This window comes from Melopsittacus undulatus, chromosome 2, assembly GCF_012275295.1.
Source record: "Melopsittacus undulatus isolate bMelUnd1 chromosome 2, bMelUnd1.mat.Z, whole genome shotgun sequence".
NCBI lineage: Eukaryota > Metazoa > Chordata > Aves > Psittaciformes > Psittaculidae > Melopsittacus > Melopsittacus undulatus.
The window spans coordinates 30,954,146-30,970,539 of record NC_047528.1 but is presented as its reverse complement, the minus strand read 5'-3'; the positions used below and the strand labels follow the sequence as shown (position 1 = coordinate 30,970,539).

At 40.9% G+C, this 16,394-nt stretch overlaps 1 protein-coding gene across 1 annotated transcript in view; it reads left to right on the top strand.

The window, feature by feature from the left end:
* Window positions 1-5,480, top strand: part of NAA16 (N-alpha-acetyltransferase 16, NatA auxiliary subunit) — a 64,335-nt gene extending 58,855 nt beyond the window's left edge. Inside the window, exons 16-20 of the mRNA XM_034072693.1 lie at window positions 204-312; window positions 816-914; window positions 1,486-1,629; window positions 3,271-3,368; window positions 3,642-5,480. Of these exons, the coding sequence (XP_033928584.1) occupies window positions 204-312; window positions 816-914; window positions 1,486-1,629; window positions 3,271-3,368; window positions 3,642-3,842 (651 nt within the window). The 3' untranslated portion in view covers window positions 3,843-5,480. The remainder of the gene's footprint in view (window positions 1-203; window positions 313-815; window positions 915-1,485; window positions 1,630-3,270; window positions 3,369-3,641) is intronic.
* Window positions 5,481-16,394: the final 10,914 nt, after the last annotated feature.

Genomic DNA, 16,394 nt, shown 5'->3' with positions numbered 1-16,394 from the left:
GTCAGCATGAAGTCATGAGTACACACTTCTAAATCTTGCTTGTCAAATAAAAATGTTGTGATTCAGTTTAATTCAGAAAGCTCTCTACAATTCACCTTTGGCTTTTGAGTATTTAAATGTTCTGAATAGCAGAAACTATTTTGGTAGTTTTTATTTGATGCATATTTTAAGCTTTAAATTTCGCTGTGTTTCTATTAAAACAGGTAGAAAATCCATTAGAAGAAGCCATTAAATTCCTTATACCACTTAAGAATCTTATTGGAGATGAGATAGAAACACATTTATTAGCATTTGAAATATACTTTAGAAAAGGTAAAGTACTGCATAATTTTATTTTTGCTCTACAGAGTTGTAACCCTTCACTGCTACCTGTGTTACCTGAGTGTACCCTAAAGTGGTCTGGAATGGGTATTTACTTGACTGAAACTGGGGTTGTCATCATATGTAATAATACTAAGGGGGAAATACAACTTTTGTTTAGCCACCCTTAAAACAAGGTAAAAAACCTAAGACAAAGTAAGTTGTAGTATATACTAATAAATGCTGTAGAAAGATATTTGCAGTGTAATCTTAAATTATCTAGGGAAAAACGAAGCCAAACAGATAATGTTATGTAGTGTTGCCAGAGTTCGAGTAGCAGGCATTTCCATTTTATTAAGCAATCTGGAGGGGAAAAATAAATGTCCTTTCTAATTCTGTGTAGGCATTGATGTTTCTAATGTTTGTACTAGATTTACTAAAGTAAAATAGTAGTTGATATAAAAAGTTCTGTATTCTTAATCTTGGTATGTTTTTGCTTTTTCTCCTTTCCACAGGAAAGTTTCTGTTAATGTTACAGTCTGTCAAAAGAGCTTTTGCAATCGACAGTAATAACCCATGGCTACATGAGTGCTTGATTAAATTCTCTAAAGCTGGTATGTATGTAGGAAGTATGCATGTATAAAGATACAGGAGGTTATACTGTACAAGGACATAACCACGTAGTTTTGTAGAGTATAAATACTTTTGAAACGCAAACTGATGATGAAAAATGGTTTGGTTTTCATGCTAATACTTGAGAAAGCCCAGGCTGTGTTACACAGGGTACTGTGTTTGCATTATATTATACTCCTTCCTCCATTAATCAGGTAGACTAAATAACTCATCATTGCTAAATTTCACAGAGTAGGTGTTCCAAAGATCACTGAAATTCTTAAGTTTTAAGGAAATAAGTGGCAGATATGGGGGAGACATTCTGACAGAAGCAAGGTACGTGTTGTGAACTTGTGCCTTGTCATGTTAACTTTCTGCTGCCCTTATTGAATGTTTTATCTATAAATGCATCACTAATGTTTGTGTTGACCTGTTTTGAACTGAGATTTGTATTTCCGTGCCACAATTTTAGAAATGGGAATTTTAGTAGTGATGTTTATGGTTTCACGCTACTGTCTGCAGTTGTTTAAATGGCTTTTTTGCTTCTCTCCCTCTATTTCTTCCCCTTTCTAGTATCTGACCATAGTAACCTCCCAGAAATTGTGAGCAAGGTCCTAACTCAAGAAATGCAGAAAATCTTTGTTAATAAAAACTTGGAAGGTTTTAATGAAGAATTTCTCAAACACAATGCTACCTCCATTCAGCACCAGCTGTCAGGTTTGTTTAACTTTTTAATGCTCTTGAAGATGAGATGACTTAGATCCAGAATCTTAATCTGCAGTGCATAATTTATACATAAAACCAGTAAAGCAGAAATTAACATTTTTACGTTGTGGGTTTTTGCTTGCTTTTACCATGTTAAAAAGAACCCAAACCCAACTCATCCACTTTTTTTATTAGATAAATAAGGAACCTGTTTCTTACCTCCAAAACAGTGTGATCAAACCACCACAGATACTCAAATATGGAAGCAACATCATCACTCTTGTTGAAACTTCCAGTTTTGAAATTATTAAGAAATACAAACCAGAAAATCCAATACATTAGAAGCAGTGCTTTTCCCTGTTATCAGCTGGAATGTCTGTGTTCCTTCTTGCAGGTTTGTCAAATGGCAACAGCATCAATAAAAATTACATGGCAAACTTGTTACACTACTTCTGTTTTTCTGCTTCATGGTCAACAATTAAATGTTGAAACATGGCACTCTTACACTATTTGTGCAGAAGAGCTGCACGTAGCTGCTAGTAGGATACAAATGAGTGTTCTCTTAGCTTAAAATGCTTACTAGTAAAAAAATTACAAGCAGAATTTTAATTGCTTTTTAGTTTCCATACCATAGCTTGCCAGACTTTAAACAAAATGTTTCAAACTTAACCTAGATAATGACGACTCAAACCCACACATACTCAGTCTAACAATTTTCTGAAACCTTCTGGACACAAAAAGCAATAAGCACTAGGAAGCTTTACTTAGGAAAACATATTTAATAATTGATTAAATTACTTGAGCAGGAAGAGACAGTATACTCAGAATGAGGGTTTTTCACTTTTTCAGTAAAATTATTTCTTAAGCCTTTTGTTCCTTGTAGTAAATTACATAGCGAGATGTGTCTAGACTTTGTATTTGGGACAAGTATATGAAATGCTGATGTGTTCATTAAGATGACATATTAAATTAAGGCAGCTATGATAAAAAGAGCAACACTGTATTTTGCAGAGATGCCAGGCCAGTTTCAATAAACTTTGTGGTCTAAGAAGCTGTGTTAATGCAATGTCTGTCTTCTCACCAACGTAGTCTAGTCCAAGCAAAGAACAAGACTTGTGTTACACTTTCTTTGTATCTAAGCTGTTTTACTTGACTCCAAGTTAGTAGCCCAGCTTGGTCTTGCTGTCTGCCATATGGACATATTCTGCTCTAAATTTCTTCTGGACTGTGTTCCACAATTGTTTAGTAACTCCACTGTTCATTTACTCTGAATTATTTTGAACAGTATTGGATATATCTCTGGGAAAATGTCTTTTGCGAACTCCTGCATTTGTAGGATGGATTTTATTTAGCCTGCTGATTTGGAGGGCTGGTATTATTGTACTCCTCATGTGTATTTCTTGACTGACAGATCCTCAGTAAAGCGAGACATTTATCTTCTGCAGAAGAAGATCTCCTGTGTTAGTTGATACTTACACTTCTAATAAATTTGAAAGTAGCTTTAGCTTTGTTAAAGGAGGGAATGAGGGAGGAAAATAATGTTTATTAAAGCTTGCAAGAAGTCCTAATTCACACTGGATTCTGTGTGTCTACCTGTTCAGTGCTCTTTTAGGACTGCTATTAGGTGACTGTTGTGTTCTTTCTTGTGATCAGGTGCAAAGATGATGTATTTCCTGGACAAATCAAGACAAGAAAAAGCAATTGCTGTTGCTACTAGGTTGGATAAAAACATGAGAGACAAAAATGTGAAGGTAAAAAATACAGTATTTAAAGCCAAAAAATCTGTAGGTTCTTGAATAATGTATGCTTAATTGCAGGATAATGTACATACTTCATATATTATGATAAATTATTAGTATTTGAAAGAATGAGATTTCAAATTTTGTCCCCTAAGCATGACTATAAAATACCTGAATACCAACAGAGAACCTGCTTGCTCAGATTAATATTGTTTAATAATACATCTTTTTAGTAATAAGACAATTGTAAATCACACTTATTAACTATTACTTTTGTTTCTTCAGACATTAACAAAGGTTTTTGAGGCACTGCTTGATGGCAGTTTTGGAAGCTGCCACACTCAATGTGAAGAATATCAAGCAGCATGTCATAAACTGTTTCCTTATACGTCTGCCTTTATGCCTGCCACGAATGAAGACGATAGCAGCATTGCATCTGTGAATCATACAGCCATTAACCATGACTTGCTTTCTAATGAAATTTGAAGTAGTGTGTGCAAGCCAGTGTGTGTGCGTGCGTGTACCTACATGCACACATGTATACAGAACTCTGACTCTCATTACATGCTGGCTGGATACAGATCAGGGTTACTTTTCCAGGTTGTATTTTAAAACTTTAACAGGTATAAAACAAAATATTTGGATAGTTAAATGAAATGGATTATGCTATTAGTTTTTTTCTCCCAACAAAAACTGCCAATATTTATGTAAACATTATCCTTAATCAGCATTTTTCATGTTTATACTTGTACAGTTTTAAGTCTTTTAATAATCCATCAGCCTTCCCTCACAAAAATATGGATGTTAAAGACTGCTTTCACGTAAGTGTTGTGACATATACAGACAAATGTGATCATATCTTGTTAATAAATTATCATTTGAGCATTTTTAGCAGATTAAGACTGAAGTGCTGCTTGAATTGCCCTCTTTGTCTTTTACTGTTCTTTAAGGGTTTTTTCTCTTGCGGTCCTCCATCTCCCCCCCCCCCCTTTTAATCTTTGGTCATTTTGGTTCCTTTTGAAGCCCAGTGACAATGAAAGCATTGAGGGTTTGCATGTTTTTGTCAGGTGTGTGTCTTATATGGAACCAGTGTTGATGGATACAAAGATTGTGTAAAAAAAAAAAAACCACCCCCCCAAAAAAAACAACAAAACAAACCCACAAAAAACCCCAAAACAAACCCGAATAACAAAACCTCCAAACTAAGACTTTTTGAAAACTATTCTATCTACCTTGTGTTCCATAGCTATTGTTTTCTTAAGTTTCTGGTCAGTTTAATATTTTTGAGTATCCTTAACCAATTCCCTGAGAAAACATAATTTGATGCTGTTGTTTGTCCTTTGTTCCACCTTCCCCTTCCTCCTCTTCCTTCTGGTTTTTCCCATCTGTCTACCTATTGACACTTAAGTTGAAAAAGCTGCTCCAATTCTGGGCAAACACCGAAGGTACAGTAATGGGGAATACGGTTCTTCCTTACATCATAAAATTTCACTGGTAAGTTTACTGTATTACCTCCATTAAAAGTCTTAGTTGTCCACTTATGGCTAATACTCCAGTACTTGTCATGCCTATATACTATTGTTTTAGGTGCTGTGAAGCAAGTAGTACGTGGGGAGTATGTTTTACATTTAAAAACCATTTAAGGGAGCACAAAGAGGCTGACTACAAATCATAACGAACCTTTTTCTTACTTTATATTCTGGTGCATTAACTATTAAATATACAACACATCAAAATGGAAGTCTGACTCTTAATATACCTATTTAAGGCATAGTATTGCTGGACAAAACGGCTACGTACCACAGCTTTACATTCTATAAAAACTGCTATCAAACATAACTATACTGTGGCTTGTACAGAAAATCGGTTTTCTGGAAACTGTAATGGAATCATTCAATCTTGGGTTCTTTTTATTTCACTGCAATGTAAATAGTTTCAGTAATATTAACTAGCCCCTCAAAGGCAAATATAAGTTCATGAAGAGGGGATTTTAAGACAAATAAACTGTTCTAATTAAAATTCTCCTTTGTGTGTCATCTGTTTAGATTAAAAATTGTTGAATGGAAAATTCACTGTAAAATATTGCCAACATATGTTATGCTGTAATAAATTATTTTGTACACACTTGCCTTTGGTTTGGAATCTTTGCATATTTATGGACTTCAGCCCATCACTTTCATCAGTTTTATTCCATTCGATTACAACATTTGCTGGTATAACATGAACTGTAAGTAGTTAAGGTAAAAACAAAACATTTAGCACACTGAGAGTTGTACCTCTGTTTATAGTAACATGCTACCCTGAGAAATAGGACAAGATGTTTTTGTCTTGTGTATTCACCATGTGCCATTTACAATTATTTCCTCAAAGGTGTCTGAAGCAGGTAGAGGGAATTGTCCATAATGAGATTGCTTTGGCTCAGCAGTGCCCAGGAAGCATTTTTATCAGCCCATGTAAAGTGAAGGCATGAAGTGGGACTGTGATCTTCTGTCTTATATAGTGATGGCACAGTGCTAGAGATTTAGTTCAGGCCTTCAGAAAAAGATTGCAGCCTGAGAGAGGTGAGACTGAAACAGCTCTCTGGGGTCTGTTTAGCCTGACACTTTAAATCAGGCTTGAGCAAAAGTACCTGGGATATCTTTTCAGCCGTTTATTCCTTGAGGAAGTAGATGAATAGTCTAGAAATTAGCACTAAGAATTGTGGCAACTCTTGAGAATTTTGAAAATACAGAAACTCGAGTTTTCTGTCACCCAGTGTGTGATTTGGTTTTCTCTTGGAACTGCAGGAGGCAACAGCTGAGTTTTCTTCAGGACTGTCATTGCAGGTGTGAACTGCTTGGCATGATAGATGCTTGGCAATCCTATAGACTGTTGCAAAGAGAAACTAGGGTAGTATGGGAAGGGTACAAAAATAATGGAGAATCACAGGCATCAGCGAAAGGTCTGTGGGGTTTTTTGTTTTGTTGGGTTTTTTTTTAAACTAGTCTGAAAAAAAATTACTGTTTTTTCAGTAACTTGAAGTAGAAAAGGCATCAAACTTAACAGGCCTGTTACGTCATTACAGAGAAATGTGCTATAATACATAAACACTAGGTATTCATGTCACAGAATCACATTTCAGTGTTTAAGCTTTAAAATACATTAGCTGGTCTGGCTCTATACTTTCTTTCATACTGCCGTTTCATTCTTGTTTCCTTCATCACTTTCTTGCCTTTTTTTTTTCCCTTCCGCAGTTTCTCATTTCAATGTAATGCACTTTGACAGTCAGTTATAGGCATCCTTATTCCACTCTCCAATCCATTAAATTCTTTCCTCCTCTAGCAGATGTGACATCTCAGGTGGTAGCTTCTCTTTTCTTATCAGTCCCTTGGCATTGGAATAACTGCTTGGCTGCATGAGGAATCTTGTAGACAATCCAGAGTCAGCTTGTGTGGGTGACTCCAAGACTGAAGAGCCTTTCATCTTCCTTCGCCCCAGCACAGTTGTGCCCTACACGTGATCTCGGGTGTCAAATTTGAGACTGGGCTGTCCTCTCTCATTTGAGGCTGGTCCAAAATATCCTAGGCTAAGACTGGGATATTACTTGTTTTCAGCACCACTGTTCATTGACCCAGAGAGGTGGAAGAAGTGGCCTGTTTATGCTGCAGATCTCCTGTAATTGGCCTAGCCAGAGGAGCCAGGCTGGATGGGGCTTTGGGCAGCCTAGTCTAGTGTGAGGTGTCCCTGCCGATGGCAAGGGAGTTGGAACTAGAAGATCCCTTTAAGGTCCCTTTCAACCCAAACCGTTCTGCGATCCTATAATTTTGATTGCTATAAATTACAGTAAATAAGTTCACTTACTTGTCTTGTTTCATGGATCTTTGAAAACCTTTTATTTTGAGCTGGTTTATTGTGGCTTTCTTTTATAGATCCTTCCCACATAGCCTTGCACAAATCAAGTAACTGTGTTAATGACATAAACCTCACAAGAACTCATTGACCAAGCATCCTGTCTTGTTCAGGGTCCTGCAGTACTACTGCCATCTTGAATGTGTACCTCCCCCCTTCCCTTCTCTTGTTCCCATAAACAAGCAGGCACCTGTACCCCAAGGCTGACAAGCTTCTTGTCATAGGAATAAGCCTATTCCCGAAGCCTAGGCCCCGGTGGAAAACCCTGTCCCTGATATTCATATAGATAACAAAGGTTTAGTCCAGATTTAGCAGTTACAGTGGATGGGGCAGCTTCTCACAGCTCTAGCAGCTGCAGGCTTCCCAAACAAGGCATCACTTAGCTAGGAAGAGGTCAAGCTTTAGTTATGACACAGAAGATTCAAGCATAATCATGTTGCTTTTATGCTGAATGTACTTGCCACTCTACTGTTTCCACAGCACTTTTATATCTACTTGGTATTTTGTTTTTTCGCGTCTAAACTGTGGATGTTAATGAAGTTGTTGGTTCATGGATATTCCACTAGAGGGGAGCCTTGCATCCAGAATATTTTCATAGTAAGGAAAGGCTGCAGCCTTGTTTACTGTCAGGTGTTTTGTGAGGGTATAGGAAAATGCCTGTTTTCTTTTGCCTTTCAGGCAGTGGAGGGGGGCTCGTCAATGTTTTGTATGTGCTTAAATGGCTGAATTAGACTCCTAATTGTATAACCCAGCTGTCTGTGGGCATTGATTTGGGAGTCTGAAGGTAAGAGTGTAGTTGCTTGGGCTTATGTCATACCAGCTGAGAACAGAGACACTGGAAAAGGACACTTGGCCCCACAGGTGATCAGGTTGGCCTTTTAGGAGATCCCATGTCATATGTGTACGCATCAGTCAACCCTGTTCCTGCCTTACTCTCCTCAAGCTGTTGGAGAGGGGCGGAGTGAATTGGCTTGATTAGCCCTTGCTCCAGTTAATTTGTCATGAGCTAAAGACACTGTCTGCTCACCACTCAGACTGTGCTGCTTAAATGTATTTCAAGTCTAGACAAAGCATTTGAGAATGTGCTGTTAACACTTCAGAGGAGGTTCAGGTTTTGAGAGGTTCTAGGGGTATCTTAGGTATGCAGTGAGGTGGGAGGAAACAGATGGTATTTTCAGGACTGGTTTCATATGATAAGTTGTCAAACTTGGAGCAAACCAGGAAGTGAGGACCAGAGCAGGAGCTGTCTTCCTGTTCCCCATGCAGCATGTCTAGCACAGAGCAGTCCTAGTTCAATACTTGTAATAAACTGTCATAAAGCCTGTCTATAAATGTAAGCCAGCTATACCCGCTTGAGGCCCGGCTCTGTAAATGGTATTGTAAGATACCCAGGGATCTACAGAAGGCATCAGGCACCAAAGGAGTCTTTTAACTCTCACTGGTGATGTTTAATCAAATTTTAGCTAATCTACACACTTGATTATATTTGAAGTGAGCTCAGAGAGTATGTGAAGTTGGGAGAACTTTTACTTCTATTAATAACATTCCCTGCATGTCTAAATGTCTTTCTAGGGAAATGCAGACCAGTGGACTGAAGCAGTTAGATTTGCCATGGATAAATTTATTACTTTGGGTTCCGTAGGAAAGGCCACAATTCATCTGCTCGGGGTTAGAGTGCCAGTCCAAGTGGTGAGGACAGGTACCGGTGTGCTTAGCTCAGGCTAACACACACATTTTTCAACACCGTGGTAGGTTAAACCTGAATGTTCAGAGCTCGGTTTTTAAGTGTCCACAGTGGCAAGGTCTATGTTTTTCAGTAGTATGTTCAGCTGGGGGGGGGGGGGGGAGGGGATTAACTGCTGTTCTCTTGTGTAAATGCTCTGATTCTAGTTTTGTATGCAAATCCTCTGCTGTAGAAGTAGAGCTTGTGAGTCAGTGTTGGGCAGTATGGAGTAGGTAATTCTGAAACCCTGTTATTTATGAACTAGAAGTTGGAAATAGAAAATGACTATATGGAAGAAGTTGCTGCCACAGATCTTCCCTCTGGCTGGGAGAATTAGAGCATGGTTTACTTGACTTACATTTGTGAGGAAAACAGGATGCTGGTATGACTTGTCACAAAAATTATTATCCCAGGATGCTGGGGAAAAGTGAAAAAAAAACCCAGGGCTTTTAAGAATAATTCTTAAATTGGAATACAGTTGTCTCAGTCAGAAGAAAGAGCTGGATGCAGTTACATGGTCACTGACGGTAACACTGGCTCTTTTCTTCCCAGCTACACAACCTCCTGTGCACTCATAACGAGAGAGGCCCCAGTGGACTAAAGCATGGTTATTTCCCAACCAGAAATATGCAAATCCCTATCCCTTAAAGGAGGGTGATTTACTGGCTAACCAAAGCTCAGGGATTACTGCTTTTGTCCCACGTTTGTATGATGACTGACTCAATGGGATCCCGGTCCATGACTGGCACTTATGCAACACAAATGAAGAGCTCCTCTTCTCTTCTAACATATGCAACCACATGCCTTCGGCAAACAAGAGGTCTCCTTTTGCCTCCTCCTGCCTTCAAGCCAACAGAGCACGGCAGAGAGAGCAAGACTTGATTTTTACAGCCTGCTTTGGTAGTTTGCTTCAGTAGGGTGAATGGGAATGACATCCTGCACCCCCTGCCATTCCTGGTTTCCGCTGTACTTGTGTCTGGACTGGTCTGAATCCCCTTGAGATTCAGAGAATTCTCACAAGAGAAAGATACTTCTGGACCATGGAAAAAGAACAGATCATAGGTTTAGTCACAAAGGGGCAAGTAAAACAGACAAAATGAAAACCCATGTATGTTCTCAAAAATTAAAGAAAAACCCACCACAAAACCCAGAGGATATTCAGTGTCCTAGGAAAATCTAACAGGAATTTTTCCTGGGCAAGCAACATAATTCTTTCCTTGGATGTGGTTAGTATCTTTTTGGCCAGGTATTTTGGCCACAAGTATATTTTGCTATTATTGTAATTATTGATTACATCAATTTAAAGGCTGTGTTTCTTGGCCAGGTTTAAGGCTCTGGAAACCCACAGACCCCAGATAATGCTGGATATGAAGCACAAGATGCCTGAACCAGACAGGCTACGTGTATGTGACTGTGCAAAGTATCATAATAGAACCAGTACAAAATGCATCATTTTTAGTCAGAGCAAATAGCATTGATATAAAATACATCTTCCTGAAAATTCCACTGCCTTTTATTTGACTTATGGAGGAGTTTAATTAGGAGAAATGTCTTAATGCATAAGAGCTCCCTGATACGTTTCACTTCATAAGAGTTAAATTCAGTTTCCAATGTGGTTTGTGTGGCAGATACTTTTTATGAAGTACAAGCCTCTTAAGCCTGAAATTTCCATTTGTTTCTTGTATGTAATCATGCACTGTTGAGTCATCATTCCTTCTGACAAAATCACCATCTTTTTGAAGTAGCACAGTATCCACCTACCTTAACTCCTCAATTTATCAACAATTCATAGCAAAAGCAGGTGTGAAACAACTGTTTCGTATTTGCATTTGAAATGGGGCAAGGTTCTTGATGGAGCAGTAGTCATGAAAGGGTTTGAAGCAAAACTGCAGAAAAGTAAAGAATTCAGCTTCTCCAGTTCATGATCTAGCACATTCATGTACACCAACCCAGCTATGGTAGCAGTAGCAGTAGCATCAGGTGGAGGTAGGAACAGCAGTTTTCCCTGGGCTAGAGCCCACATATGAACGCAGAAAATAAAGCTGTGACATTGCATTCGTATGTGTGATTTTTCCTTTCTCTTTTTCCTCACGTTGCCCTTTTAAACTCATATGTACTGGTCCTGGATTCTTTTGGGTGGCTTCTGCTGGAGGAAAACTTCCTGGAAGAGCAAACTCCTTCAGTCAGTCTTGTGCAGAGTCTCGTTTGTCATCTGCCCATGCAGAGGATATGTGCAGAGTCTTGTTTTCCTCAATGCAGAGTCAAAAGGAGTCAGTTTCCTCACTTTCAGTTGCCACACAGCACTCCAGCTGCCAGGCTCTCTGCCCTTCCTGACTTGCTGCCATGGACCCTTTGCTTACATTTGTCTTACTGTCTTCTTGGCTTCTTCAACGCTTCTCTCTGCTTGTTCTTTGGTTTCTCCTTTGCACTGCAAAGGAAAAACTACCAGACAACATCCATCTCCTTAACACATTAGGATCCAGAAACACTAGTACAGCTTGCAAGCAGTGTTTTGGTTGGTTTCACCTACATCTGAAGCAATCTCACGCAAAATAAACTGTTCATACCATAGATGTCAATATAGGTTACAATTACACCTATTCGATTCAATGACCTTTAATCCAGCTCCAGCAATAGTGATTGCATCTAAACTGCCATAAACATGTTGCAGAGTCAATACCCTGTGTAAATATATCCATTCAAACCCTGAGAGATTCTGTCTCTTGTTACAGAAAGAGGAATTAAAAACTGCACAGGCTACATTGTGTTTGCCTTCAGGAGGTTAATTTGACAAGCTGAAAAGATAGAAGTGGGATGGGTCAGAGAAAGTGAGCTTAGGTTTTGGCAGAATTCAGCAGGAAGATGTATGCTTTGCTCCAGGGCCATGGTAATGGATGACAGTGAGCTAGCCACAGGATCATAGAATAGTTAGGGTTGGAAAGGACCTTAAGATCGTCTAGTTCCAACCCCCCTGCCATGGATGTGAACACCTCAGACTAAACTGTATCACCCAAGGCTCTGTCCAACCTGGCCTTGAACACTGCCAGGGATGGAGCATTCACAACTTCTCTGGGCAACCCATTCCAGTGCCTCACCACCCTAACAGTAAAGAACTGCTTCCTTATATCCAGTCTAAACCTCCACTGTTTAAGTTTTAACCCGTTACCCCTTGTCTTATCACTACAGTCCCTAATGAAGAGTCCCTCCCCAGCATCCCTGTAGGCCCCCATCAGATACTGGAAGGCTGCTATGAGGTCTCCATGCAGCCTTCTCTTCTCCAGGCTGAACAGCCCCAACTTTCTCAGCCTCTCTTCATATGGGAGGTGCTCCGGTCCCCTGATCATCCTCGTGGCCCTCCTCTGGACTTGTTCCAACAGTTCCATGTCCTTTTTATGCTGAGGACACCAGAACTGCACACAATACTCCAAGTGAGGTCTCACAAGAGCAGAGTAGAGGGGCAGGATCACCTCCTTTGACCTGCTGGTCACGCTCCTTTTGATGCAGCCCAGGATACGGTTGGCTTTCTGGGCTGCAAGTGCACACTGCTGGCTCATGTTCATTTTCTCATCAACCAACACCCTCAAAGTCCTTCTCCACAGGGCTGCTCTGAATCTCTTCTCTGCCCAACCTGTAGCTGTGCCTGGGATTGCTCTGACCCAGGTGTAGGACCTTGCACTTGTCATGGTTAAACTTCATGAGGTTGGCATCAGCCCACCTCACAAGTGTGTCAAGGTCCCTCTGGATGGCATTCCTTCCCTCCAGTGTATCAACCGAACCACACAGCTTGGTGTCATCAGCAAACTTGCTGAGAGCACACTCAATTCCATTGTCCATGTCAGCGACAAAGATGTTAAACAAGACCGGTCCCAACACCGATCCCTGAGGGACACCACTCGTTACTGGTCTCCAGCTGGACATTGAACCGTTGACCACAACTCTTTGAGTGTGACCATCCAGCCAGTTCTTTATCCACCGAGTGGTCCATCTATCAAACTGATGACACTCCAATTTAGAGACAAGGATGTCATGTGGGACAGTGTCGAACGCTTTGCACAAGTCCAGGGAGATGACGTCAGCTGCTCTACCCCTGTCCATCACTTTCATAGCCCCGTCATAGAAGGCCACCAAATTGGTCAGTCAGGATTTCCCCTTAGTGAAGCCATGCTGGCTGTCACCAAGCACCTTGTTGTTTTTCATGTGCCCTAGCATGCCTTCCAGGAGAATCTGCTCCCAGATTCTGCCAGGCACAGAGGTGAGACTGACTGGTCTGTAATTCCCTGGCTCATCCATTTTCCTCATCTTGAAAATGGGGGTTATATTTCCCTTTTTCCAGCCATCAGGAACTTCACCTGACTGCCATGACTTTTAAATATGATGGCCAGTGGCCCTGTATTCACCCCAGGCTGCCTGTCCTTGCTTCCGCCTTTTATAAGCCTCTTCTTTTTCCTTCGAATTTTCTTCAGCAGCTCCTTATCCATCCAAGGAGGTCTCCTGACCCTCCTGCTGCACTTCTTCTGGTTGGGATGCAACACTCCTGAGCTTGTAGCAGGTGATCCTTGAATATCAACCAGGAGTCTTTCAGTCTTGTCCAACCGGTGTTGCCCATCACATCAACATAACTTTCACAAGTCCTGGTCTGGGACTTTCTTTGTCTTGCGTCTCCTGTGCCTTAGTATGTTTTCCAGGAGAATGTGCTCCCAGATTTTGCCAGGCACAGAGGTGAGACTGACTGGTCTGTAGTTCCCCGGGTCATCCATTTCCCCCTTCTTGAAAATGGGGGTCATATTTCCCTTTTTCCAGTCAATGGGAACTTCACCTGACTGCCATGATTTTTCAAATATGATGGCCAGTGGCTTTGCACCCAGCGTGCAGAGAAAACCAAAAGGAGAAACCAAAAGAGAGAAAAAACCAAAAGGAATTGCACCAGCTGGTATTAAATCCAAGTTCAGGTTTAAGTTCTACAGAAAAACTTGGGAGAAGAGAAACAAAAGTCCTGTGAAATACCTGGAAAATGAGTTCTCTGTGGGAGTTTTTAATGATTAATTATACTGCTGTAAGTCACTCACTCTTCTCACTGGTGTCATGGATTGAGCTACAGGTCAATACAAGCCTGTATTTAGACTGGCTGGAAGCAAATGCAGGTTCTTATGCTTCTGATGGTAGCTAGGTAGTCTATGTAAAATGCATGGCTCGTCTCAGCCAAGTTTTAATTAGGCAGCTGTCCTCATTACAGAACAAGTTTAGCAATTCACTCACGTAGGTAATTCCACTTGCAGTGTGAAGGATAAAATAGACTGGAGTATTAGCCACCATCTCACGCTTCAAAAGAGCATCCTGAGGGCAGGGCTGTGATGCACTGAAGAGGGAGACAAGTTGTACTGATGATGTTTGGTCTATTCCTGCTCTGTGGCCCAAGGAGTTTAGTTTCCCTGTGTGTCAGTCTCTCTGGCACCTGTGCTTTTGCATCCACTGGCAATTTTCATCTTCTTCCTTCACAGCTGTCTAAATCTGGGGTTCCCTTGGTCTCCTTCAGCTACAAGTTCGGCAATGATGGGCTTCTGTTTGGGCTGGCAAGGATCTTAAAGCTCATCCGATTTCAACCCCCTGCCATGGGCAGGGAAACCTTCCACTAGACCAGGTTGCTCAAAGCCCCATCCAGCCTGGCCTGAGCACTGTCAGGGATGGAGTAGCCACAGCTTCTCTGGGCAACCTGTGCCAGTGCCATAACACCCTCATAGTGAAGATTTCCCAGGTTTTATGAGAAATATCTACTTTAACCACTTGGTACTGTTACTTTTGTACAGAATTATTATTTTCACAGGCTGAAAAATATTGGAAAATGCATGGAAACTTTATGTTTGGAATTCCAGGCTGCATCCATGGGCAGGGATCTGTCATTCCGGCTTTTATCTAGCTCCAGTAGCAGTGAGAAGATGGGCTTGGATTTCAGAAGGCATCTGCTTTTTACTGTGAGAACCTGGTGCTTACACAAAAGGACTAAAATTCTGGGGTACTCTTGATCATCAAAGTGGTGAAAAGAATGATTGATTAGACCACAGCTTTTCAGCCATTTCTGACTTACAAATCCCCCTCTTGGCAGCTCCAGTTTCTGCATATGTGCACATGAGGCTGCATAGGTCCTGTGGATTTTAACCTACTTCCAGTAAATTTGTCTTGATCTTTCCTGTCTTATGTGAATGCCTCGGAAGTTGTTCAAGGATCTGTCTGGGTTACAGTTCAAAAACCACTGGATTAGTCAACCTGCAGCACCAATGCATGTGTGAACCAGTCTTAGGCTTCTCTTTGGTATAGCAAAAGAGTTTTGTGTCCCAAATTACTGTGTTTCACTTAGAAAACCTAGTACCCTGTGATCTGTGTGACTTGGCTGTATCAGAGTACCTGCTGAGGTTCTGAAAGTCTTTCCCTGAAGCATATCTATGGGCAGGATTTGTTGATTTAAATAGCTATGTGGCTCACGAGTCAGTGAGGTTAAAAATGCAGTAGGAAACCACTGTAAACATTGCATCACTGGCTGAGGAGGATCTGGAGACACGGAGTCAAATGGTCAAGAAGAAACTCACTTTAAATACACCTTGGACGGCTGCCTGGGAGATGGGAGGGTTTCAGCAGCTGAGGTTTACATTACAAGTTGGGGTGGATGTTTCTACCAATAAATATGAGCAGCCTTACGTGCCAGTCTGCAAGGGGGACTTATGCTTCAGAGTAACTTCTTTGTTTTGCCAGATGTGGGCTGCTCATGTTGGCACCAGTGGCAAAAACACATCTGGTTTAGCAGGAGCCTTTTGGGGCCCCTCCAGAATGTTTACGGAGGTACATGGCTATATGGTCTGTAACATAGAACCGATAGACACAAGTCAATCTTCTTTTCCTCGTGTATAAGCTAATGGCTTATGTGGAAGGTTAAAATTCACCAGCTGAATGTTGGCTGCATTTAGTGGAATCACAGGCTGCTCAGAAGAGAACATGAGTATCTACTGATAGAAATGTTAACAGACTGGTCTATGGAGCAGTAAACATCACCAAGGACTTTTAAGCCTGGGTTTTCTTGAGGAAAGAAGACTCCCAAACAACTGGCTGTGAAGAAGAGAAATTTATGGAATCAGCATGCCTAGAAATAACACTGCAAATGGTAAATTTGAGAACAAACTAATGATTTAAAGAGAAGGCCAGGGATAAACTCTTGTATTACTAGAGGGAAGCAGTTATTCTCTTCCCCTACCCATGTCCCCATCTGCTCTCTCCTTTTACCAGCTCTGGAGCTCACCTACCTGAGCTGAGCCATTCAACTCAGTCTAACAGAATCATAGGATCATAGGATCATAGACTGGTTAGGGTTGGAAAGGACTTTGAGATCATCTAGCTCCCACCCCTCTGTCATGGGCAGAGATGCCTCACACTAGACCGTG